The sequence below is a fragment of the Falco punctatus genome (genome assembly GCF_963210335.1).
Source record: "Falco punctatus genome assembly, chromosome: 7".
In the NCBI taxonomy this organism is placed as follows: domain Eukaryota; kingdom Metazoa; phylum Chordata; class Aves; order Falconiformes; family Falconidae; genus Falco; species Falco punctatus.
Genome location: NC_137587.1, coordinates 55,870,478 through 55,898,037, shown reverse-complemented (window position 1 = coordinate 55,898,037; position 27,560 = coordinate 55,870,478). Strand labels below are relative to the sequence as shown.

Genomic DNA, 27,560 nt, shown 5'->3' with positions numbered 1-27,560 from the left:
AGACATCCTGTACTTCACCCTTTCAAACAAGAATTTTTAAGTGAAACCTAATATAGAATCATTAAAATAACTGCATCTTATAGTCTTTAAGAAGTTCCTCAATATGACAGTTTCTGAAATATCACAATGAAGTTTGAGAATACAATTTCAATATGCTTATTTCAAGGAAATTAACACTTATTTTTGTCATCTGTCTTTGCTGTAATCTGACCTTTAATTATACTACAAAGAAAACAGAAACTTTAAAGAGTATTTACATGTTTGAATCAATTACTGTTCATTACTTCTGTGGCAATCAATAATATTGGCAATAAATAGGATTTTTTTTTTTTAAAAAAAACACTCGGTTACAGAAATGAAAAGAGGAGGGTGGAGGAGTAGAATTTGCCAATTAAAATGTGTTGAGGACTAAGAATCTTCTGTTTATTGATCATGCCAGTCGTTGGGACATCACTAGAAGTTCAGAGCTCACAGCTTTTCTCAGAATCACATCTCATCATTGGCCTGGCTCTAGGCTCACAGAAAACAAGCATGTCACACAGCTGCTTATAAAAGTAATTTAGCTACTCCTATCCCGTCTCTTACATTATGACTTCATGGATCTGGAAGAACTGTTTTAACCAAAGCATGGCTACCACACCTAGAGGTCTTAAGCATTAACTTACATTGCCAATGACAGCTCTGTTCTGTTCTCCACAATGCTTTATCCTTGATGGTAGGAAGAATTACTGTGTTTGGGTTGGGTTGGGTTTGCTTTTTTTAAAATACAGAATAGCTTAGTAAATGTCTTTACTTGCTTAGACATTTTTTCTCTTTAACCTTCTCAGAAAAAATAGTACCATTACATATAACATACATAAGAAAAACAATTATGTTTTGGGTACATCTTTGCAGGTGCCATCTCAGACAGTTTTGCAAAATATGAAACCTGGAATTGTCTCAGAAAACAAATACATAAACAATGCACAAAATGGCTGGCACGGTGTAAATTAAAGCATTAAATTCATTTCTAAATCCTCTGAGCCCTCAGTTGCTAAAGATGGTAGTCGATAGTAGTAAAAAAAAATTGCCTCCTTGAAACGTGCTTGGTGGACAGCAGCTTGATGATTGGCAGCACAAATAGAAGACAAACGAGAAAGCCTTCAATCTGCAGCTGATGCACAGGAAGAACATGGGGAGCTGAGTTTACAATAGAGAAAACATTACCAAGCTAATGGCACAGGCAATCATTTGACCACCATGCATCTCTGATAGCAGCAGGGCATCCATTTTCAGTTAAGTGTTAGAGTACCTTTTTGCTTTCTCTGACCACTGCAGGGGTAAAACAACCTAGTGCGTGAAACCCACTGACTGGTAATAAATTACTATATTGGATACTTTTTGTTTTCTTTCAGCAATGACTTTACTGTGTATTCCTGCTATCATTACCAATTAAAGTGGAGATCGCGTTAGCAAGCTATATCTAACTGTATATCAGTCCCTATGCTCCAATTGCTTTGGCAAGTATCACAGGGTCAAGAGGCTCCTTTGACCTTTATCAGCTAAGTCTCTCTGACCACTCACTATTTGAAGCAATCTCAGCTGAACAGATGGACACTTTTGCAGACTCTATAAAGCTTAGAATATAAAGATAAATGAAATTGTGTTTGGGGCTTCAAACTGGTTTATGAGCATAAAATATTGTTAGCAAGTTCCACAAAAATCTCAGATTTCAAATAGCACATCTTAAACTTATACAGTGAACACAACACCTTTATCTACTAGGAAATTGCATTTTTTTTTTTTTAGCTTCTACAGATAAAACTAAGAACTTGCTACAAGTTAGATGTCTAGTTAGTACAAAGTCATTTCTGAATTTAGAAAGCCTGATTTAATTACTTTAATGATTAAAAGACAAGCAAGAAGAAAATTTAATATAGCCTTTTACCATGACAGTCAGTCAGAGCAGTATATAGCACATGATCAAACAGACCATTCTGTGGAAGAATACTGAAACAGTTGGATACTACAGAGCCATCGGAGAAGGCTTAGACCTTCATTTCAAGTTCCCTTAAGTTTCTGTAAAAGCCCTTACTCTAAATTATTGCACCAAAATTTTAGCCATACACCACATAGGAGAAAGCTTCAAATTCCCTAGGTGATGCTTGAAGAACTGGTAATAATTAGATATAAATGTGATCGCAAGACCACATTTTGTGTTTGTAACTGCAAAATAATCTATTGTTCAACAATAACATTGAACAGTCTTTTGTTTGAGCTAAATCACATCAGCAAACCTCCCTTGTTAAGTTCATAACCTTAAGTAACAAATGTTTTACAGGCTTAACTAGATTTAGGGTTGAAAATCTCTTAAATTGGATAAAACCATGGGATACTTTTTTCTTTTTTTAAAGCCTGGCATGGTTTTCAGAAGAATAAATTCTCAAGAGGTAAAATTATGATCTATATCTCTGTACAGGATGTCATGGATGTTTCATAGGAATACCTCCCCAAAACATTTTTTAGTCCTTCATTCTAATATCATCCCAACTCAACCAGCAATGCAGAACAGTCTTACTAACAATGATCCCTCTGTTAGATGCAAATACACAGCTCTCTCATACTCTTGCTCAGCTGAAAGGATGAACAATCCAGGATATGTGCAAACATGCATTTAGTTAAAAATAGTTACAAACAGCAGGTATATAATTAAAAAAGCTCTTAAGCACCATCACTAAAAGAACCTGCATAGGAGAAAGGATGTAAATTACCAGCTACACTTTCATCTCCCTGTAAAGAGCGTATGCACCTTCTAAACTAACAGCTCCTATCGGCAATCCACATATGCACGCTCCTGAGTCTAATTCCTGCCTGCTTCCTGGAGCTTTGAATTTAGGGAGCACGTGAACAGCTCCTGTCACTAAAAGTATCCATAGCCTCCCAAAGCAGGCAGACAGGTCAGGCCTACCCTCTCCAAAGCAATTCTGGCCTTATGCATGGGGCGAGGATCATACAGAGTAAAGGTGTTACTATACCAAGGTCATTCATATTCCTTACCTTCAGACACTTCATGTAGTCACAGGACAGAGGATCCCCTTGAGGGGGGCGTTTAGAACTTTTTTTCTTATTCATTTACCCTTTCTAAGCCTCAGTACTCACATATAAAGAACCAAGTGTAAAAAACCTGGAATCAGTGGTGGTACCCCAGTTTGCTCTCACATGCCACCTATGCTTGACCTGAGGCTGCTTCATTTGGACAAGTCAGTCCCAAACAAAGGTGTCAATTCATGATGAATTCTCCCATATGAACTAGTTTAAAGAAACTACTTTGAACTTGCCTTACATGACTTTCATTAGGCATTACAACAACTCTGGCCATATTACTGAAGATGCCCAGATCCTCCTAAGAATCCATCTCCCATAGATAAAAGGCTACAATATTTTTTGAGTTGGCATCATCAACATTTGTCTATTCATTTAACTGCAACATAAGCAGAGTCAGCTTCTTTACTTCTAACACTATAATCTTTCTGCTTTCATTCTTTTTTAGTCTCGGTGGAGAACGTTACTATCTTTGCAGCACTCTGAACAGTAATTGCGGCATCACTCCTGATGAGTCTGTGGCACAATGTAAGTAGTTAAGCCAAGGAATCATCAACCTCTAGTTGTGTGATGAATAAGACAAAACAACTGGATAAACCTTGCCTTCTTATCATGTATGGAAGGTCACCATCAGGCAGATTGTTGGCCAGATGGATCTTCTGGGCACAAGAAGTTTTTAATTGTTCAGGGAGAATTACTAACACATCCATTGCTCAATGTAAGGACCTGGTATGAAAATTAAATGTTTCTCACATTTTGTTTTCATGTCCACACTGTCTGTCTCTCCATTCACAAATATTCAGCTTTAATTTTTCATTGGATTTAATGCAAGTGTATATATAAAAGTTATCCTTCAGACAAATCATAACACAATATCAAAGAGTAGCTGGTAAGTAAAGCTTATTCGTTTACCCTTTCTAAGCCTCAGTACTCACATACAAAGAACTAAGTGTAAAAATCCCGGAGTCAGTGGTGGTACCCCAGTTTGCTCTCACATGCCACCTATGTTCACGTGCTCCCTAATATACCACATGCCACGGAATATTCTTCAAGTTAATTCTCAACTGCAGGAGCCAAGTCTACTCCCCCCCCCCCCCCCCCCCGGAAAATATTTCAATAAATATATATAATATATAGATAACTTTATACAGAAAACTTTTGCTTTGCACTAGAATTAGTATCACTACCTGTCTGGGCACACTATCAGAAAGGCAATTCTAAACACAATACCTTTGACAGTCTCTTCTAACAGTTTTATTATAGAAAGCATAGAAAGAACCATATCTTTAGAAATATATAGGGCCTAGCGACTGGTGGTAGCCAAAACATTTTCAGCCTTACTCAGCACTTAGGATGCTGAGTAAGCCGTAAGGTAGAACATCTCCTGTTTCCTAGACCATCAGCTGGACAAACAATGCTATAGCAATCCACAAAACATAGACTAGTGACTCATGGATCTAGGAATTAGTACACTGAACAATTTACTGGATGAATGAACATCCAAATATCTGTGAGAATAATGCTGAACACAAAGATACTGCCAACATGACCTTAGAAGGAGGATAAAAGCATGAGAATATTGCTTTGTCCTAAGAAGGATTGATGTATATAAAAATTAAGTTACCAACTCATGGCTGGCTGCTGACTCCAAGTGAAACATTTGCCCTGGGCTGCTCTGATAGTGCACTTCCCATATCAAATTATAAGAGTCTCACTCATAAAATTTATCTACATAAAAATTACTAAATCAAATCCTAAGTGACAATCTACTAAAGAAAAAGAACAAAAAACCTGTGGATTAGTTTCTTAGCTATTAAAATCCTGTCTGTCCTAGAAAACGCCAGTCTTGAAAACTCAGGAACAGTCAAGCTGGACTCTCTTCAGATGCTGTACCATTCTAGGATGTATCAGGACAGTGGTGAAGTCTCTACCCATAGATTTCAAACTGTTCTTTTATTGAAAGCTGTTCAATCCTCCTGAAGGCAGTAGCGATGCACAGGCTTCTATAAGGACACTATTTGCAAACAAGCAAACTCAATCTATCTGGCTGGATGATTCATCCTTTCCCATAAGTACTGCAAGAACCAAATGTGACCACCAGAACAAATTAAAGTTTGAGTATTAATATGTAGAAAAACATGTTAGGAGAATGGAAACACAACCACTGCTGTTGCTTTGTTTTAAACTTAACCACAGTTTACCTTAGTATTTTATTTCTGATATTTAACAGAGACAAGAGATTCAATTAGTTGCCAGAAGGAAGCTAGCAGAAAGTGAGCCTTTCTTTTGCAAGTAAGGTTTTGTGTTGCAAGACCTAGTTCTATAATTGCATTTAAGGTGCCAATGGATTTCTGAAAAAGTTGCTGCTCTTTTTTTTTTTTTTTTTTTAATAGGTGTGTGAGGTGGACACCTAGGAAATTCTCAAAGATCTGAATTCCTGTTGATACTTCACTAAAATAATACTAATTAAACTATATGAGGCCAAGAACTTAATGTTTGGAATAGAAAAGATGATTATCACAAATGTAAAGATTCTACCATCCTCCTGTCATGAATAGTGAAGAATTCTCAAGATCATCACTGGACAACATGAAAATATAAAGATAGCTTATTTTAGAATTATTAGAATTAGATAGAGCACTTACAAAGAAAATCAATGAGACTGATCTACAGAAGAAATTCCATCTTAGGGACCAGAAAGTAGTAAAGGTAAAGTGGAAAACAGGAAAATTCAAACAGTATACAACTCCACACACAGAGCTAAAAGAAACAGTCATAAGTGGAGAGTAAGACATCATGAACAGAACTTCAGTAAGACAGAAACCGTGTGTTTCCACCCATGAAGGTACGTCCCTAAAAAACAAAATATAAACTTTGCTACAGTTTCCAAGGGACAAAGAAAGGGAACTGCAGCATGATAACTGACGTGTTGGAGAAGACAAAGATGACAACAGCAACAGCTAGTTTAGTTTCAATAAATGGTCCTTCAATATGAAATACTTCACAAGGACTAGCGATATTGACCTTAGAATTATTTCTAGTAGGACACTGTAGCACCTTCTTTAGCTTTAGCACAGGTTCCAATTAGTTGTCTTGGCAGGGAAAACAAATTTTAAGTCAGTCACCTTGAGTATAACAACAGAGAAAAAAAGTTTATAGACGTATATAGAAACTGTGTCCAAAGTGTTGAAATAAATACTTAGGGCTTATTCTCACAGTTCTGTCAGCCTGTGTTACTTACTATCCACATCTGCAAGAGTGAAATGTGCTACAATACCACAATGGCAGCTTTTTGCTGTCAGGCAATCAATGGAGAAAACACTGAAATCAACCAATTCTTGACTTGGTGGAGCAACTCATAAAACTGCAGTAACTTTCAGCAAAGCTGACATGTGGTTCAAGCTATCAATTTCTCTCAGGATCATGATGCCTTTTAACTGGTAACAATTTATCTCATAACTCTAAAGTTACAACTTCACTGTAGTTATATTGCTACCTTAGTCCCTTGATAAAATATTAAATTGTGACATTTCACAGGAAATTTGTAGTACGAAATGCTTTGCATCTGAGTTACAGGAAATAAATATATACACACACGCCTTTGTTTCTTCACTCATTTCCCTATTGTACTTTATTAATACACTACTAAATATAGCTTCTGAACACTAGTCCCAGTAAAAACAGAAATACCCTGGCAGCAATAACAAAGATTATCAACTTTTAGGAGAAATATTCTAGTAATGTTTTGCTTTGTTCTTAATAATCCACTTCATTCAAATTATCAGGATTTCGAATTCCTCATAATAATAGTCTAAATATTAGAAAAGGCAAAAAATAAAAGAAATCGACATCTAGCATACCATTGTTAATGGTACCAGTCCTGATTTCATATTTAATAAGTATTATTTGGTATTTGTGCTTGTAACTTACTTCCCTTTTTCCATCAATTTTTCCATCAGTAATATTTAACTAGCAGTGATTTTCCAAGCTTCCAATAACAGTTTTGTTTTCAAATTGCATCCTTTACTATACTAAAACAAATAACTGTTACTGTTCTACAGTCCTCATTTGTCTTTTACACATTCTGTGCAGCAATGTAACAAAGTATATATTTCTTATATTTCTGTACACTCTTGTTTCTCAATTTAAGCAACTACAAAAATATAAACTTTGGCTTTTCTACTAAGAAAATATCTCTTTCACAAGCATCTTGCCTTTACATACTTTTTGCTATTACATAAGTGAATAATAAGTTCTTTAGAGAAAGTAATACTAGGTATGTCAATTTTAAATGCATTTACAAGTTCTATAGTATCTGGTACTTAGCTACACTGGTCATAATTGTTTCTAATAGCTGCATAAATCCAAACTTTTACAGATCTTGTGTAAACCTTTATTTAGATATTTTGACTCTACCTTCTGCACCATAAATTAATGCTGAAAGAACAGTATTTTAAGAAACACTCAAGTGAATATATCAATAAATAAATATATTTAACAATTCTAAAAAAGTTCATATATAAATAAATACATCCCCCCCTCATCTTTATCTTGTTTGTCTTATACACACTAAAAATTTCCCTTTACTGGTCTAGCTCTTCAGTAGTATAATTCAACAGTTCAAAGTTTAGCAATTATTGCACAAATTTTAGAAGCTGTTCTTCCTCCAACACTTTTACCCAGAAGCAGCTCTAATTACATTATTGAAATCACTAGAAATATCAGTGCATGATAAACACAGATTTATATCCAAATTAGTCAAGCTGAAAATCTAGGAAACTTTTAAACATGAAAGGTTTCTGGAACATCAGGAAAACAATTCCCAGACATATCCAGCTTTTTATGTGCATCAATGAAATCATCATATGATGCACTGAAGCATTTTAATTTTTTTTCAACCAGCTTTTCACACAGCTCCATTTTCAAATAGAACTATGACTTAAAGGTATAATAAGAGCTAGTTCCACATAAACACCATGAGCACACAATCTAGCGTGTAGTCTATTGTAATTAAGACCAGTGATTCAATACCTATTGCTACTGGCCAGGTATCATAGCAACCCTGTGTCACTGAATACTGCTGGAAAACTGTTCAGCACCAGCAAGACTATGCTTCAGGAAAATCTACAATGGCACTACAGATTGTCAACATCTGTGGGGGTTGTTACAGGGAGAACAACAAAGAAATCTGCTTTAAAAATCCCTATGCTTCGAAAATTGACAAGAATACTACAGTAGCACTACAAAAAGAAAAAAATACAGAGAGGAAGGAAAGACCATTTTTTGTCATTAGTTACATAACTTATGCAGCCACATCCTAATATCCATCCATACAAGCTGAGAGTTGAAATAATGCTGCATTACCACACTGTTTATGTATATCCACAAAGTACTGTCTTTTTTTTTTTACTAAACACAAGCATCATTCATTGCTGACATGAATCTGAAAATAAAACAGATCCACTTTTAAAATAATATTTAAACTTCCACAAATGAACTCTAGATAGTCTTGTATAAAACTGCAAAAAAAGAAAAAACAGGTTACTATGAACAAGAACCCAATATTGATTTTTCTGCAGTGCAGTAAAGCATCTCCATTCTATTTGGCTGCTGTCAAAGCCACTCTTTAACAGCTGGAGTCAAATTGCACTATTTACAGCAAGAGCCCTTGTCAAGTGGACCATAAGTATTCTAACAATACACTATTCAAATGGCACTTTGCCACACAAATTGCTGACTTGATGAATACCCTATGTCAATGACTAAGGCCAATATAAAAGTTTCATTTTTATGAGAGGTTTTACATTCACATATTAAGTAAAGCTTTCTTGAAGAACTATTAAGCAATATATTTTGGGTCTTCTGACATTGAAAATAATTAAAATCTGTTTAAATATATCAAGGGGATTTGACAACATTAATATGGATCTTGTGTTAACTGCGTTTGTCACACTCATCTGTTATTGGTACTCCCACTGGCACGTGTAGCACAATAAAAGAATTAAAATGGTCAAAACACCATGAAATCAAAGCATTCTGCTTTTGTATCTGTGATTTACATGATGACAAATGTTTTGAAAGAAAGCCTTTGAAGATAAACCGCTATGTGAGGATATTTTTCTTTTTTCTTCTTAGGAGGGAGTAAAAAGACATCATTACTTTGCAAATGTTATTTTGACTTAAATATCAATGATAAAAGAATGTAATAATGAATATTAAGAAAAAAAGCTGAATCTTACTTGTGATCTTCATATGGATCATCCCATGTACAAAATAAGGATCACTCAAGTGCAATACTAACAAATCTGGAATTGAATTCTTAAAAAGAGGCTAAAATTAACCACTTTGGTGTGTGTGTGTTTGTTTGTTTTTGTTTTTTTTTTTTGTTGTTGTTTTTTTTTTTTTTTAAATGGAAGTGTTATTAACAATGTAGTGTGTTGTTAAATTCCTAATACACGATTGGCTAAAGCAGCAAACTGATAATGAAATAGTCATGGTATACAACATACTAAAACCTTTTGATAATCTGAAAGTTTTGCAATAGTTTCGTCTGTGTAGTCATTATACACTTATTAACATGGTATGGGATGTTGAACTCGTACCCACAGAACTGTCACTAACTCAATGAGACCTGGATTTCAAAAGACTATTTCAAGATGCTAAAATACAATGACCCAAATGAGTCAATATGGCACTCTGTAAAAACTAAAAGCAGCTTCCTGCATAAGAACTAAAAAACACAGTGGACTTCATAACAAGCCTTCATTTCAGCAGTAACAAAAGAGTGTTAAAAAAAGTTGCAGAGCTCCACCCTTATTTTGTGTAGCCCACACTGGGTTTCTGGAATAAGCATTAAGGGGACCACCACTGTTATATTCTTCTCACGTTCAGCTACGTCCTATACATTTAGCCTCTAGCATCTTCCACACCAATCTGCAGAATCTACTCTAATGGGGATGGAGAGCTGGATGTAATGGATGACAGATTTTTGATGAATGAAAAGTGGTTTCTCAAGTATAGAACTTCACTTGTTCGGAAATTAGACTTAAATAACAGGTCTATAATGACAAAAAGGTAAAATAAAAAAGCATATTTTGAAAGTCATAGGTAAGCCTAAGAGACAAAAAAATATTCTCTCAATAAAAAGTTTTCATTGGGACAAGATAATTAATGAACACTGTTTAAATAAGAAAATAGACTGTTTTATTGAGAGAGCAGCCAGATGTATGTCTGATCAAGAAAACTGCTATAAATTATTATTACAACTCCCCTGTCTCCTATTGTGATATTACTTATCATTACTTGTGATATTATCATGATAATTCCCAAAGCTAAACTCCAGACTTGAAAATTTACCAAAAACTACTTTCCCATATTCCATGAGCAGGACATTTTCTTTCCAGCCACTTTGTTAAATCCATGCAATTTTCAGTTTAATAGCTATGACCAAAACTACACTCCAAACACAACTGCTGTTTCTGTTGTTCCTCTTTAAAAAGGCAAGAAACTATTCCTTTTAATAAAGAGTGAGATCAGATTCTGTGTCAATGGCCAACTAGTGCACCATCTGCCCCACAACATGCTCATCAGGATTACGCTCTAATAAGACTTTTCAGAAAAGGGGATCAAAAAGAACTTTAGAAATCAGACTATGGTTAGTAAAAGGTCAAAGAAACATTAAGAGTTAAACAGCAATCATTATAAACTCAGATTTTTATGTAAATTTGTAGCTACAATAAAGAAGACTACCAGAAAATTCAAGAATGAGGACTTGGATTAAGCTGTACTTCATCAGACAGAATTTTGGAATACCCAGTATTTCATTTACCATAATTAATAAAGCCAGAAAAAGGCTAGTGATATTTTGAAGGCTGTTTCTACATGTGAGTTGAGGGAAAGCGTTTTTCATCTTCACATACTTATGGGAAGGTATTTATCTACATACAGGGTTGAGGAACAGCAGATATGACTTCCTCTGTTTATTGCAAGGAATGGAATTCCCAAACCCCATTAATTAAAAAGTGGTAAACATGAACGAGCAACATCGAGGGCCTATTCTTAAGATACATTCGTATCAAGAGCTCAGTGAATATATTCACTCCTGATGCACAAACTGGGTTTTCAGAAAAATGTACATACTATTATCCTTCCAACCTGAATAAGGTACTATCTTCCTCAATGAGTTTGAGATTGGATTAAATTTGAGGCAGTTTTAATAACTGGTTTTACGTTTAGCAGATACCGGCTTTTTAAATATCTATAAATAACTGATAAAAATATAGGTATATCTAAGCCACAAGCAAACAGAACGACTATGGCACTTCCAACCTTACTTCTCATTATATAGTGTTCCTGTACTCATTTTCTCAACTTGAACAGCACATTAAGACTAGTTTCAAAATGGTATTTCCCTCTATTGTTTTTTTCAAAACAAAGAGTATATCTTTTTCCATCAATCATAATTATTTGGTTAAATGACTTCTGTAAAAAAATTGCTAGATAAAGCTAAGTACAATGCCTGGCCAAATCTCTCCTGAAGACTTCATACCTATTTGCAGCCCAGAATTTCATAAGGAACATGGCCATTCTCTTTTTAACCAATAAAGTACCAAATTTAATTGCACTTAATATAAATCATAGAATCACAGAATCATTTAGGTTAGAAAAGGCCTTTGAAGATCAAGTCCAACCATTCACCCATGACTGCCAAGTCCACCACCGAACCGTGTCCCTAAGTGCCACATCTATGTGTTTTTTCAAACACGTCCAAGAATGGTGATTCCTCCACCTCCTCCCTAGGCAGCCTGTTCCAAGCCTTGACCCCCTTCCAGTGAAGAAATTTCCCCTAATATCTAATCCAAACCTCCCCTGGTGCAACTTGAGGCTGTTTCCTCTTGTCCTGTTGCTAGTTATCTGGGAGAAGAGACCTGCTCCCACCTGCCTACAGCCCCTTTCAGGCAGCTGTAGAGAGCAATATGATCCCCCCTGAGTCTCCTCTTCCCCAGACTAAACAACCCCAGTTCCCTCAGCAGCTCCTCATAAGACTTGTGCTCCAGACCCATCACCAGCTTTGCTGCCCCAGTGTAAATATAAGGCCCTTGTACTCTGTTCTATGAAAACAGAAAAAAACCCAACAACCCACCCAATAAAAACTAGCACTGAACAACAACAGGAATCTGTGGTTTCATAGAAAAGCAATAACAGAAAGGCCAGTAGCATTGTACCATGATATGCTTTTTCTCAAGACATACATCTGAACTGGTGGGTTCAACTGTTCTGAGGGTACTGCAAACAGATGCAGTCATAAGCCAGGGGCACAAGGAAATGGGGTTTAACTATGGGTGCTACATCTCTGAGATGATCTGCTAGTGATCTTGCATAACGCATCCCCCCATCTTCCCCATTTGTTCTATGAAATGGGGCTGAAGGTGTAAGAACTGAGACAGCTGGAACAAGCATTTACAAACTGAAAACCAACCCTCCGTGCCACTTCCACAGGACTACACATTAGTGAAGTGAAAGGGTAAAGAATTTGGACCGCAACTCATTGATCTTGAGAAACGCTCTACACTTCATTCTTACCTTATCTGAAGATTTTTCGTTATGAGTAAGATTGTAAAAGACCATGCCATGCTTATAAGAGCTAGAGTGCTTTTGTCCAGCATTTTTATTTCTTTTTGACTCCTGAGACACAGGAAGCAAAGCATCTGCCATTAAGTCCTCTGAATCTTCAGTAGAAGTAAGAATTGCTTTTGCTGTTTCACCTGTTTCATGTCGTTCCAATGTGCCTAGAGAAACACAACAGAAGCTGTAATTTTTTCAAGGAACTACACTATTTCATATTACAATGTAATTATTACAGTATTAACATAGTACGTTTCACATTACCAGATAAATCACGAAACATTTATAGATGAGACAGCTAATTCCTCATTTTCTGGACCTTAAAAAACGTAGTTTTACACAATTTATTACTACATAAAAAAAAATAAAGCTTAATTTCTACAGAAATCACTGCAGCAAATACCTTAGATCCAGACCACAAGAAACTTAAGGTATTTTGAATAATGTGTAAGTCAGATGCAGCTTTCAAAATGAGCAAATGAAATTCAGAAGAATACCACTCACCCTAACTCTGTTCAAATGATTTATTTTCTTCTCACAAAGCCCTCAGAGTATCGTATCATTAACAGTGTAAACAATAACAAATTTATGTAATATTTTAGTGCTGTCCTCTAGTGTTCTAGATGACAAATAGCAAGGGAAGGCTCAATTTTTTTCTATTCCTAAACCCCATCTTTACCTCTGACACTTTTTAAACAGCTGAATATACTACAAGTAGCTTAGAAATCAAGAATACAAATATGATGTTTCAAAAACTATTTCATTACTTGTGTGGCTCTAGGCAAGCCAATTCTTTTAACTGTTATACCCAGCTATATTATTTTAGTAATATTTTTATTTAGTAATAATTTTAGTAATAGTAATTAATTTTAAATTAACACTAAAGAGATCTAAATGAGCTTAAATGTATTTGAAATGAGCTTCTATTGTATACTAGGCATTTTTTACAGGAATTAAACTCATAAGAAATTGCGTGTTTCCTATAAGTATCAGAGATAAAACATGTGAAGGATTTAAAAAGCATTAAATATCTCCTATAATGTGAAATGTTTTTTTTCCCTAAAGTTTGAATTCTTTGTAGCCTCAAGTAATACAACATGAGTTTTCCTTTTCACTGCTACCAGAAAAAATGTGTTACTTGATAGAACTTCAGTGGTACACCTACTAAAAATATTGGACTGGGAATGAGGGATCTCATACAATAAGCGTTTGTGTGTGTATGTGTGTATAAAATCTCTTCATCTGAAATTATTTCTCTGAAACTTATCCATTTCTGTTCACTGTAGTATCACTTGTTACCTATATGACCAAGAGTCTTCAAATTCAGAGCAGAAAAAGTAACGCAACCAATTCTTTGTCTCCTACAAAATCTATTAAATTCTGTAGATTACTATAATGTTGCACTGAAAAAATAAGGATCAGCCTCATTTGTGTTTAATATGTCATTTTCTTCATCCCTCCCCAGAATTTGCAGCATCAGGGATGATTACAGAACAGAACATTTACTGGAAGGAAAGCAAGTTGCCTAAAGATTCTTAGCAGTCCAACTGTCTACAGTTGTCTAAAAATACTTCAAAACAGTACTGGTTACAAAGCTCCCAATATTGTAACATCTCGATATTTCAGGAACACAAAAACCGTATAAATAGATGCCTACAAGGAAAGATTATACAATTCATACTAGACATGCGAGCAAAGACATTCTTAAAAGTATTATAGCATTTGAAAAGTTAAGAACCTTGGAAATAATACAATCCCTCAGCAAATATTATTTTGGCCTCTTTATATATGCAATGTAGTCTTTCAAGCTATAAGCATGTCCTATTTCCCCACAGAATTCCGTGCATCATTCAGAGCAAAAGACAAACAAAAGTCACCAAGAAAGTAGTTGCTCTCCCTTATTAAGTATGAAGGACTAAGCTTTCTCTACTACCTTCTGTGGCAAGTCCACTATATGGGGAATATTTATATGTATAAGCACATATATAACCATCCTTCTTTTCTGTATTACTTTTGTCTGTGCAATTCACTACTGGAGTACTACAATTACTTCAGAAAGACTGTTATAATATCCCTATGAAATCACCAGGTATCCTGTTATTTTTATGGGCAAGGATCTAAGGCAAAGATTATGATACATTTTTAATAAACCCAAGAATTTGGTGGGCGTGGTATTGAATTTCAAAGACCTGACTATACATACTCTTTAGCATTAGACAGAACTTCAAAACATGTTTTATTAGCTCCAGATAGATCTATGAGTGCCTCACCACCAGTCATCCCTTACAGCCAGTCCATTCTGTGGAATAATCTTGATGATATATAAGAGAGCACAGTAAGTTAATTAAGGCTATCATACTACAGTGGCAAAAGAGGATAAAAGCATGTTTTTCTAACAAAAATGAAGATCTGAGTTGCCTGACTTTTTACCCTCCTATATATATGCACATACACTCAGGAGTAAAAATGAAAATATATTTAAGACGTGTTATTTTTCATGTATCAGAGCTTCTATCCCTGGCAACAGCTTCAGAGCTAAGTTATCAACTTTGGGTTGAAGGAAAAATTTTTAGTTGAAAGAAAAAGACCAGAATAAGTGGTAAAAAATTACAGAAAACGGGGACAGCAGTATTTTACCTTTGAAGACCATGGCCTGAATGGAATAAACAGGCAGTCCTGTTGTATGTGAAAGCAAACTAGTATTTTATATATTTTACACTAACACATACATATCTTACTTTTACCTGCTGACAGATGTGCTTCTATGTATTATAGACTTATGGATGCAAACTGAGAAACAACGGGAGACGTTGGTAACTTACTGAATAATTCTGCTACCTACCAAACTCTTTTCTAAGTATCAGTGTCAGGATCATGTCATAGCAAATACAGCATTTTAATGCATAGTTTGGCGAAGAGAAATTTAACTTATCAGCTGAAAAAAATCCCTTCTGGGTTCATATGAGGCAAGAAATATGCCTCAGCCTCTCACGTAAAGGAGTTAAAATACTTTATTATTATTTTTTAAAGCACATCTATAGACAGGAACATTGAATAGAAAACAATGCCCTGGATAACCAGCTTAGTTTCTTAGTGACAGAAAGCTATGATATCATAAAATCAATTTAAAAAAAGAGAGTTCTCTCTTTAAATTATTGATGTGTTTCATAACAGGTATCTCAAATCCCTTCTAAGCAGCACCTTCTAGAAGATGATTCCTTCCTTAGAAAATATGCTTTCTTGCATAAAGTTCTTAATCATAAATCTCTATGTGTCTGTATATACATACAGATTTGTGTATACATCTCGGTCTGCAATAAAAGGGCACAAAGTGCACAGGAAAGTGGGTATGATAGAAGGGAGTGGATGATCATGAAAGTATTACAAAGTATTTATTTTATCCAGTGTACTTTACACTTCTGAAGAGCTCAAAACCCTCATTTTTTCAGAGTGAGCAGGTAGCAGAAAGAAAACAAAGGGAGAGATCTGTATTCTGTGATTACTGACTACATCTTTAAGAGAAACAAACAGGGTGGGGGGAAGGATAGAGAAACCTATGTACACAACAAAGACATTCTGATCACTGCGACAGTCAAAAAGTACTGGGGCAGGACAAGGTTTGTTCCAGAAACAGTTATTTGTAGAAATACACTGTCTCTGATTTTCAAGGAAAACAAAAATACAAACAGTAAGAAAAGACACAGCCTGTACATGGGGTTACAGAAAAGAGGACAGAAATTAAGACAACTATCACACCTGAAGTATTTTAAACACAAATAAGCCTAATACCTTTTGATTAGGGAGCATAAAATAACAATGAATTAAAAGGGGAAAGATAGGGGTTTCTACACAGCAGCAACACCACTGCTACGACCCCCTACTATACATACAAAATACAGGAAAAGAAAGTCTTTATCTCTCTAAAGCTGTGACCATGGCAACCAAGTCTCAGGAACAGATAAGAATGGAGTATTTCACTCTCCTGGGCAGCTTTGGACCACCAGATGTGACTGGTTAGAGACTGTTACAACATCTTATTCTTCTTCTGGACCAAGTACTACAAATTGTGTCTCTTGGTGTTAGCGCTGTCCATACAGTTCTCTAGGTTCTGCTCTTACTGAATGATGCATTTTTACTGGGTGGGTCATGCCTATTATCCTGCCTCAAGACAAGGTATTCACTGACATCACATGACCTGTCATATCGTCAGGCTCCAGTGCTTTCTGTTCGCTGTCACAGCAAAAATATTGAAAATCCTTGATACTGCAGCGCTGCTGTGACCTAGTAACTCGGCTGAATATTACAGCATAACAGTGATCTGTAAATAAAAAATGGTTTCAGAATTGATTTTATTTAAAAGGAGCACGTGGTCAAGAACAAATCCAAAACAAAAACCTCACCTTTCAGAACAAGTATCACTTATATTATTAGTTGTTTTATTTTCTGTCAAGATCTTCCTTTCCATAAACACCTATTCCATCTTAAAAGAAACTCACACACTTCCTTCTATGCTGGTAGATTCAGGCAAGCAGAAGTTTTATGTTCTCACTAGAAGATGCTTGAATTTTACGAGTCTACCATGTCCAGCTCCAAGACAGTGGTCAAGCACTTTCCTTGACAAATTTCTCGTAGCTGCAAGTCCTACCACTCTATCAAATGGCCCAAAACAGTTGGAACAAACATTATATTAATAGGAAACATATATGCTTACTTAACACTAAGACAAAAGTAAATGCAATCTAGAAAACAGAAATGGGATAGAGCAAACAAAAAACCCAGCCTATTAAAATCTAATAATCTTTAAAAGGATATTTTACATATAGGAATACATTAAGAATGGAGATTCCCTGTGTCTACAGTATGTATACAGAAGCATGTAGAGCGTCTTGCAAGAGACTCAACAATTCTTGCATTTGGAAGATTTCTGTCGTGTAGTCCAACTGCTGTGCATTACCGACATTCTTCAGAATGTATATTTTCAGAATAGCATTAACAAACTATTGTCAGAATATCCTTCAACTAAAGAAATCAGTGAAGAACAATACAAATAAAACTACTGAAATATCATATACAATGCAGGTTTACATATGTAGGCAAAAAGAGCAGTTCTTCAACGCAGCCTGTCCTCATTCCCAGGATTTCTGCTGCAGACACAACACCCTGAAAGAGAGGACATGAAAACTCCTCCCGTTCACTCCCCGACTCAAATCTAGGCTATTCTAAACACCAAGGGACAGCAAACCTGTAACAGGAATTGAGATATACTGTGTGTCTTAAACTTAAACTGGGCTGAATGGAAAAAGAGGACAGCTCTGAACATGGAAGAGATGTGAGCAGTTTCTATTTCTTTATCACCATCTGAAACATGGAATGAGGATGAGAATCCCTTAATGTCTGGAATGAAAATCCTCCCTGATATGAGCTCTTCTGCCTGCACTGACCATGCCAATCAGTTCTCATTTTTACTTAAAAAAAATAATAAAATCTTACTTCATTAATAATAAATCAAGAATGAAGATCAAATATCTTCTGTAAGAAACACGTCCTCTTAAACAGACACATACAGCTAAATTCCATACACGTTCCACCTAGTACAAAATACCTAATAGTATGTGCCTGTACGTATACACATAAGTACAAAGATACCTGACTATTCTCAGTGTAAATGAGTGACCTTAACTTCTGGAGACTGGGCAATAGATGACTTTTTTATTCCAAGCCAGACTTTTCCAAGCTCCAGTACCTTTTATTACTCTACATCAGTAAGTAGTTACTGAAAAATGACTCAAGTTTATAGAATTATGAAATATTGAAATGCAAGCTACAGAATGACCAGAGGCTTACATGTATGAAATGTATGCCATAAAAAAGGCAAAACATTAGTTGTCTCAAGACTGACAAATTAAAACAAAAAAAACCCCAAACATTAAGCTTCCACAAAAACATATATTCATGCTTTTGACTTACTCTGAATAATTCACATTTTCAAAATACACTAACGAATGTTCCCTTATCCTTTACGTCTTCTAGAAAAGTATTTAAGTGGCAGCATAAAATGCTCAGAGAAACTAGTCAAATGGCAACCTTACATCTTATTGCATGTTATCATTTGTATCACATTACCTTTAACACACTTCAAATTTCTTCACTGAGCTGCTTTCTCAAAGAAGATTGTCTAAATGAGAAACTGTTTAGTGTTGGCTACAGTACTCTTAGCCTAAGAAGTTACCTTGTCTCAGTTCAATAGTGCACAGCTGGGTTAACTCACTCCCTGCAGGTTCTCCCTTTCTCTAATGATGCCTCTTAAGCATGAAGGTGGGGGGGAGGGGAGAAATCAAGATCTCAACCCACATGGCATCTGCCCTGACTATTAATGTTGAAGGTCAGACTATGACCTAAGAACAGAAGAGCTAAATTACTAGAGCCCTTTTCCAAATATGAAAAACTCCCTTCAGGGGAGATACCTGCCTTTCATAGTCTTTAATTAACACCTCCTAGTAATGCAACAGGGTACTTAACATATGAACCATAGTTTTGTAAGGGCTTTTTTTTTTTAGTTTCACAAAGGATTATGAAATTAGGTGCAATATAACTGTTTGAGAACTCACTATTAGGAATATCAAACGACCTATTTGTACTAATATCAGAAAGAGTAAGCACAAAAAATGTTTTTTTGTATAACCAAGTAGACTTTAGAGCCCATACATATTCTGGATGCATTCACAACTGTATCTGACTTAAGATAAATCTTATTTAAACAATTGCTTACCAATCTTACATTCTGTAAACCTAAAATGAAGGAAAGCAAAAATATTGTGTGGGTGTGAACTGAGTATGCGTAGAATTTATGAGTGTGTGTACAAGACTGAATGATGGGACTCTTTTTAAAGCATAGGGTTAGAATGAAACGAGAAATTTTACGTGAACTTAGACCGTCTTGGAAAAAACGCAGAAATTAATGAAACAGTTTGTCATATACTTTCTCTTCCTGAAAAAACAGCATCTCTCCCAAAGCCTTCCGATCCTTGCATGTTTTCATTCACACAAGTTATGGCAATTTTATCAAAAGTTAATTTTACTCTAAAAATGCCTAACGAGTTCACTCAAACAACTCTATAGGCATTTCTATCAATTAAAATTTAGCAAAATTTGGCCATTTGTCACTCTTGAAGATTTATGATTTATCATCAGTTAAAGACGCAGTTTGCTGCTCTACTCATATGAACTGCATAGGGATCAGCCTGGTGCACTTCCTAACGAAGCCATTTCACAGTTACCTCATCTTACTCCTGCAAATATATAAATGACTGATTTCTGACCAGGGGCATAGGACCCTACAGGCAAACTTCATTAGCCAGGAAAAAGTGAATTAATAAAGAGACTTCACAGAAACCTAATACTATGACACTTTTTTGCTCTCAAGCATGTAAAAAAATGCATGCAATATGTATGTAGCGTGTTTCACAAAAAACTTGCCAGATGTAGTTACCAAGGACTCTAAATTGGAGTTTTGCATCAGCCCAGATCTTGGGGCTATGCAGAGTTCATAAAAAAAGAAAAAAAAAAAAGAAAAAAAAAGGTAGCGACCACTATGACTTTGACCCTAACTACAGCACAGCCTCCAGCATATGAAACACAGCCACAGGATTTATCAGCTAGGCCACACTCATACACTCAATTCTAATTCTGACCAATGACCTGAAAAGAAAAAGAGAGAAAGATGGAAGAGAGGGGAAGAAAGGGAAAATAAAAGCTATCAAAAACTCCACTGTAAATCACTACATTTTGCAGGGGCAACAGTGTCACAGAAGTGTAATTACTGTTGCTTCTACAATTATCTAGGCATAAATGTATAGTAAAATAATGGCAGTTCACTTCGGTACGATTGTAATAGTTTCATAAAAACTGTGCAATTTATTTCCTCACAGCCACCTGATAAAACCCAAGTCTCAGTCTTCTAAACAGTTTAACTCCTAATTTCTTTCCAAGATGAGAAAAGTTTTCAGCCATACTAAGTGAGGGTCTACTTAAAAAAACCACAACCAAATCCAAACAAAATATCACATATTCTGCAACTCATGCAGTACTTGCACAGAATTTAACAGATGTTTAGAAGACTTATTATTGTTAGCATCAATTATAAAAATATTGGAGCATATATAACTACGTATTAAACAGTGTTTGAAAGTGTTGCAGCATGCCTGACCATCAATATGATCAAAGGTTTGATCTATAAGACCACTACATGCAGAGTAATTTCATTTTCTCCACAGCAAAGATGTTTCTGAAATACAACAGGTTTTATGTAACAGTTTAAACTACTCAATGTGGCATTAACATTGTAAGAAATATTTTCAGAGTACTTCTGAGCTCTTTATTTTTTTAAAGATTTTTGTGATAGAAGTGATCATACAGATGGATTTGACTGAAGTTAGATGCTGCATATTTTATGAGGGCTGCCAATCTCATTAAATGCCTGTTTTAGTGACACCTGTGTAGTTTTTAAATGATTAAGCTAAACTTTTCTACACTTGACAGATATCTTAAGGTGGTAAGATGGTTTTGTTTTTTTCTCAGCAGAAATGTTTCAAAACATTTATTGTTCAGGCTAAAGTCATGAAACGCATGGGTGTTGCATAAAGTCTTCATGCCTTTAAGTATGGACTCAAAGCTGAACATCACACTTTGTGAAATACACTGTCAATGCTGATGTCTTGTTCCTACCACAATGACAATTTTAACTGAAACACCATTAACTTTTCTCTTTGCTCAATCAAGAAAGGTCTATACAGAATGCACCCCACGCGATGACATACATACAGTCAATCTTATCACAGTGAATCAAAGTGATAGTCTTTCCCTTACCTCTATTAAAAAACCCCAAGCTATACACAAGTAGGAAGTTATGTGGAAGTATCAATGTAATTCTAAGTTTGCAAAGACAGGTAGTAATAGCAAAGAATAATCTCTGAGTTGAAGTAGCAGGCACTTTTATGCAAGCCCCTGCTGCAGTGTACACATTAAAACTTTTTTTAAATTACATAACCCCTAGAGCATTCCAAGAATTATTCTATAGAAAGCACTGTCATTTTTAGGATTTCTGCTTTGTTTAGATGCAGAAGTTAGAAGCCAAACAATTGTAATGCTACTGCACTTGACTGGAAAATGGGAGAAATATTGTTACTAAGCACTCAGACACTGTGATAATCAACACAAATACAAACAAAATACAAGAAAAGTATTATATTCAGAAAAGGATTCAAACAGGACACAAATAAGGAAAGCATACATGTTAAACAGTGTAAATAAAACAAAATATTATACAAATTTATTTAGTAATAAACCTCAAGAGTTCAGAGGTACATGAAAAGAAAACTAAATGCAGAATTTCACAAATCCAATTTGTGCAATTAGATTTGCAAAAATAGTCTTAACCTTAACACCTCTGAGCTTTTCAAAGCTTAACTTCATAAACTTATTTTCCTTTGAACACATATCTCCTAAGTGTAGTTAGTTATATAACTGTACTTTAATAACTTTATTATCTATAACAATTCAATTTTATGTAGAAAACTTTACTTACACCCTTTATTTTTTATTAATTTGTCTTGTACAAAATTAAATGTTACAGAGTATTAACAAGTAAATGATAAGCCTCCATAAACAATTCAGAGGCGAGGATAGTCATCAAAAAAGGAAGTCAAGCAAGTACTTAATAGAAAGCTTATTGTAATATCTATAATCAAGTATCAGCTGATGAATTACATTTCCCAGCATTGCACATTTCAAGCAGATACAGGAAAATCACCACTGTCATTAAAAGAAACACAGATCAAATATTACAAAAACAAATCACTATGATCACCATCGCTCTTAAGCAGAAAGCAAGCACAACATGGGAAAAAAAACACCTGTACTGAATTTGAAAATGATATACGAGTAATTTATCTAAACTGTTTTATAAAAATGTGTTAGATATTTTCCATCAGAAAAATTAATGGAGTTTCTTGTCCCTGAAGGACTGGATCCTTTTTCAGATTCAGTATTTTTGCAAAATTAATACATCAGGTTGTGTATAAAAAAAATAATTGTTCCTTTGTATGTAAAAAGCAAGTTCCCCCATGCTAGGGGCTTCAAACACAGCACAAAGTTTTCTGAACTTCAGTTTTAGAGCTCACAAGCCTTTTTTAAAAAACAGCTTCTAAAGAAGTAGTGAAAAATAATAAATAGCACGACTACATTAACATGTAAAAGCACCCTCACTGGCCCCCTGAAAAAGATCAAAGGAAGATATTTTCTGCATTTTGGACAGATTCTCCTTTTCATATGTGGTACTGTTTACACTGATATTATGAAAGAAAGTGAGCTGTATCTGTACTTGAATTTATCCTAATATAGCATATTAGCAATAACAGTAATGACAGTGTCATAGAAAACAATGCAGGAAGACAATACCCAGTATATTCAGATAAGCCTGTAAGACAACTGAGCCACCACATCTTCTCAACGTGAACTGCAGTAATGCCCAAACACATCTCAATTCTTTTGCCTTAATACCTTGTACACTCTCGGTTCAAACTATTTCAACTGCCACCTGACTGACTGAACTGGACACAGTCTTCCAAAAACATGGTTAACTACGCATATCCAAACTATTTTTTATCAACAATTTTGATCTTTTCTAGTAAGGATTGTAAGTATACACTTAATTTTGACTATACAGGAGATCTTGACAGCAGACATACATTTAGGCGTGTTTCAATTTTTGTTTCTGTGTTTGGGCTAGCATCACGCAAGAAAGTTCTCAAAATTTGCGCTCCTTGAGTGACTATGAAAAATAGAAAGTAGCCAATGTAAAGTTAAACACATATTATAATTGAACAAAGTTTTATTAAGTGATGTTATTTTTAAACTCATGCCAAGCATGCTGTAAACCAATAAAACAGGACAAGACTTACAAGGCAAAAGGAAATAACAGAAAATCAGCAGATGTTTTGTGCTGCAAGCATGATGCATGTCAAGAAATTCATATTAAACTAGTACCAATTGAAAGACTAAATCTACCTCTAATAAATAAGGATTACTACCTCTGAACAAAGTCTACCCACTCCTTCCTCACTCTTAATACTTCTTGGATAGAAACATGGCTCAGTAGACACGCTACCATATGCTGTATACAGGAAAAAACCTCCATGAATCTTTTGTTACTACATGCTATCATACTGATACTCACCTTTTTAAAAAAAGCAAAGACACCGACTGCTTAAGGAAAATGTAGAAACCATATAGATAACAGCTAATTTCCTTATTGAAGTGGATTTCAAGTGGTGGCTATTGGAAGAAATATTCTACACTTTAATTAGAATAAAATTTGTTATTGATTTTCATATTTGTCTTCTAGCACACATAAGTTTGGAACATATCCTGTACACACGCTCTATTAATGTTCTAAATGTATTATTAAATCAATATTTATCGTCATGTAAAGATATTCCACTGTAATGGAAAGTTGTCGTATCCATATATTAAAATTTAGGTAAAACACAGTAAACATAGTTCATGGCTTCTGTATGGTTTTCTATATCACTACCCACATGCACATGCAATAACATTTAAACTTAAGACAGAATAATTTTACTTGGCACTCTAAACCAAAGGCCTAAAACAATGGGATTCAATCTGCCTTATTCTAGACCTGTAATAGCAGCAATTAATTAGCTTTTCCCTGCCCCCCACACCTTCTTTAGACTGCCCTTGTAGTCAGTGGCGAGAAGATAGAGACTTTTACTTACTCCTATTTCCTCCTGCTTATTACAAAACCAACATGAACTACTAGCTCATAGGTGTCTTAAGTATAGACAGAAGTCTCAAGTTAGATAAGGTTAATTCCTGAATTCCAGTTTAAGTCAACTATACTCCTGGTATTTAACACATTCCAGCATAAATATGCCGAAATGCCTATTTATGTGGAATAAAGGCTGCCCAATGTACTCCTGCAACTTCCCATTGACTACATAAAATAAGGCAGCTTTTGCAATCTCATGAAGAGAGGGTACAACAAGTTGCACATGAAGTAATACTGGCTTCAATTTTTATCTGTATAACAACCACCCCATAAAGTAGAAAAAACCTATTAAGAAAAGCCTGCTAAAGAACAAAAATTTTTTTTAAATACTTTTTGAAAAAGTGTGTCAGACTGTTACAGGAAATTGGATGATGAACTTATGTATAGTAAGTCCTTCATCTGCTTAAGGGGTCATCTCTCAATTACCTGGTGGAAAGACAGTTTTGGAGCTAAATTGGTACAACTGAAAGACAGTCATAGGTACTCGATGCCCCTAAACTTTTGTAAAGTCATCTGTCAAATTCCACAGAGTTATTGCTGACTACAACAGTGTAAATATTGAAATGTTCATGGAAATTCCTTAATCCACAGACTGAAATTATAAACAGACTGGCTGTTTTCCCAGTTATCCATTAACTCTAATACAGTAACACTGTTGAGATTTTTTTTGAACTGCAAACAGTGATATACGAGTCTGACAAAATCAGGTCCTCCACTGACTTTGACTTAAAGAGGCAAATCCTCAGTCATCAAGCTACCTTCACAGCCAGAAGAAAAATAAAAGAAAACCACTTTCTGACTATAGAAACAAAACCTTTACCTTATGTCCATTTTTGAAATGGAATCCAAGCACAAGGCTACCACCATAGACTTTATTCTATTTAACTGAGTCACAGAACATGCTCACAGGTAAATGTGTAGCCAAGAAGTACTATACACAGCTGCCTGTTCATTTGCCTCATCAACAGATGAAAATCATAATGAAAGGCTGCTGTGTTTCTGCAGGTTTGTCTTGGATGCGGTGTGCACCTTTCCTGTACAGTTGAACAATGCTTTTTCTGCCCAAGTGTCACTCAGTATCTGTCTACACGGCTCTTGATATGGGACAGGCCGGTTTCAAGGATCCATGCTATGACCACTTGTGTTCTCCCACAATACAGATATAATTCAACTTTTAACCAGCTACAGTACATCTTAGTAGGCTTTCCCAGGTATTCACCCTAGATAGCATCTTTTAGTTACCAATACCTAACAGAAACAAAACAAAATTTGTAAATGGCTAATGTAGCAAAATAACTGCATCCTCTTCTGTGTTCCAGCTATTGCTTAAGAGGTATCAATTGTAGCTCTCATTCTTGCTTTATACTACCAATAAAAGATACAGAAATGGCAATTAAAGAAACCACACTTTTAGCTATGTGCACCCTTTCTGAATGTGTAATATACACAAGCAGTGGCATCAATTTTACTTCCTCTCTAATTTTGAAATAGGCAGCAATTTTTACAGCTAAAGGAGAGACAGTTAAAATACTTTGATTTTTGTCTCTATGGTACCATTTCAATCCTATGCTACTAAATCTCATTAATTAACAAAAAAATCACTATACTTCAGTGTGAAGTCATCTAGCTGTACTAAATAAAGTTGCATCTGAGATTTAAATTCTCTCTCCAGACCCTTGACTTCTTTGGGCTGCCTTGGGCATTGTATGGTGATGGAAACTATCAGTTCTTATACTGAGTGCAACAATTGGCATTTTGGCCTATAGAACGAGTCAAAGTAATTTCTTCCATGTTAAGCATATACAGCAGCAACACTGAATTCACTCCACAGTATTTACTGTCCAGAGATCTAGGAAAGAAATTAGTGTTTGCTTGTTTTTTTGTTGTTGAGGGGGTTTGTTTGAAAGCTTTTTTTGGTGTTTTTTTGTTTTTGGTGGGTTTTTTGTTTTGTTTTTAAACTAAGGAAGACCCTCATTGCACCACACTGGGGATAGAAGTATCCCCACTGTCAGGAGTTAATCCCAAGGCATACACTGGTGAGTACCATTTAATCCTGCAAGATACCTTTCTGAGCAGTGCAGACCTGGCCTTCTCTAACACCACACATGGAACTGTCTTTTCTCAGGTCTACACAGATGACTTCTTCAAATCAACAGCCAAAAGTTTCAATTTTAAACTGACAGAATGAATTATTTAGCAATTATTTACTTGCCCCCGAAGTTTGGAATCCCTATGACCTGTCAGCACTATTTCTAGCTAATAGTATACATTCCATGAAGTTACAAGAATACTGAAAGACTAAAAAGTTAAAAAGCTTGGAGTTTGCACTTTTTTTTCAGATGAGGAATATATTTAAACCTTTACATTTTAACCAGAGTATACACACTTTCCATGAAAAATCTAGACCAAAGAAAATAAAGAAGCTAGGTTTGTCTTAAAAATGGGGAAGTACAAAACATAATCCCTTCAGCGCACAACAGAAGAACAGTTCTGTTGTACACCACTGTCCTCCTGCAGACAGTAGGGTGCAACAAGTCCTGCTAAAGATAGGCTTTGAGATGAACTAATGCCTCCATAGCTCTAGAAATAAGCGTTAAGAATTCAACCTTTTGTACTATGATGAATTCAACTATACTCTCGTCATTAGCATAGTTATTTTGGCTTAAAGTTTGGGGGGTTTTGTTGGTTGGTTTGAGAGGTTTATTTGGGTTTTTGGTTGGGTTTTTTTTAAGAAGAGAATCAAGTGTTATGCTGAATTCAACCTTTTGTACTATGATGAATTCAACTATACTCTCGTCATTAGCATAGTTATTTTGGCTTAAAGTTTGGGGGGTTTTGTTGGTTGGTTTGAGAGGTTTATTTGGGTTTTTGGTTGGGTTTTTTTTAAGAAGAGAATCAAGTGTTATGCTGAATTCAACCTTTTGTACTATGATGAATTCAACTATACTCTCGCCATTAGCATAGTTATTTTGGCTTAAAGTTTGGGGGGTTTTGTTGGTTGGTTTGAGAG

At 35.3% G+C, this 27,560-nt stretch overlaps 1 protein-coding gene across 3 annotated transcripts in view; it reads right to left on the bottom strand.

The window, feature by feature from the left end:
• WDR72 (WD repeat domain 72) overlaps positions 1–27,560 on the bottom strand; it is a 123,235-nt gene that overhangs the window by 71,024 nt on the left and 24,651 nt on the right. For all 3 annotated transcript variants that reach the window (XM_080396621.1, XM_080396622.1, XM_080396620.1), the window contains one exon: positions 12,664–12,869. In XM_080396621.1, the coding sequence (XP_080252747.1) occupies positions 12,664–12,869 (206 nt within the window). The remainder of the gene's footprint in view (positions 1–12,663; positions 12,870–27,560) is intronic.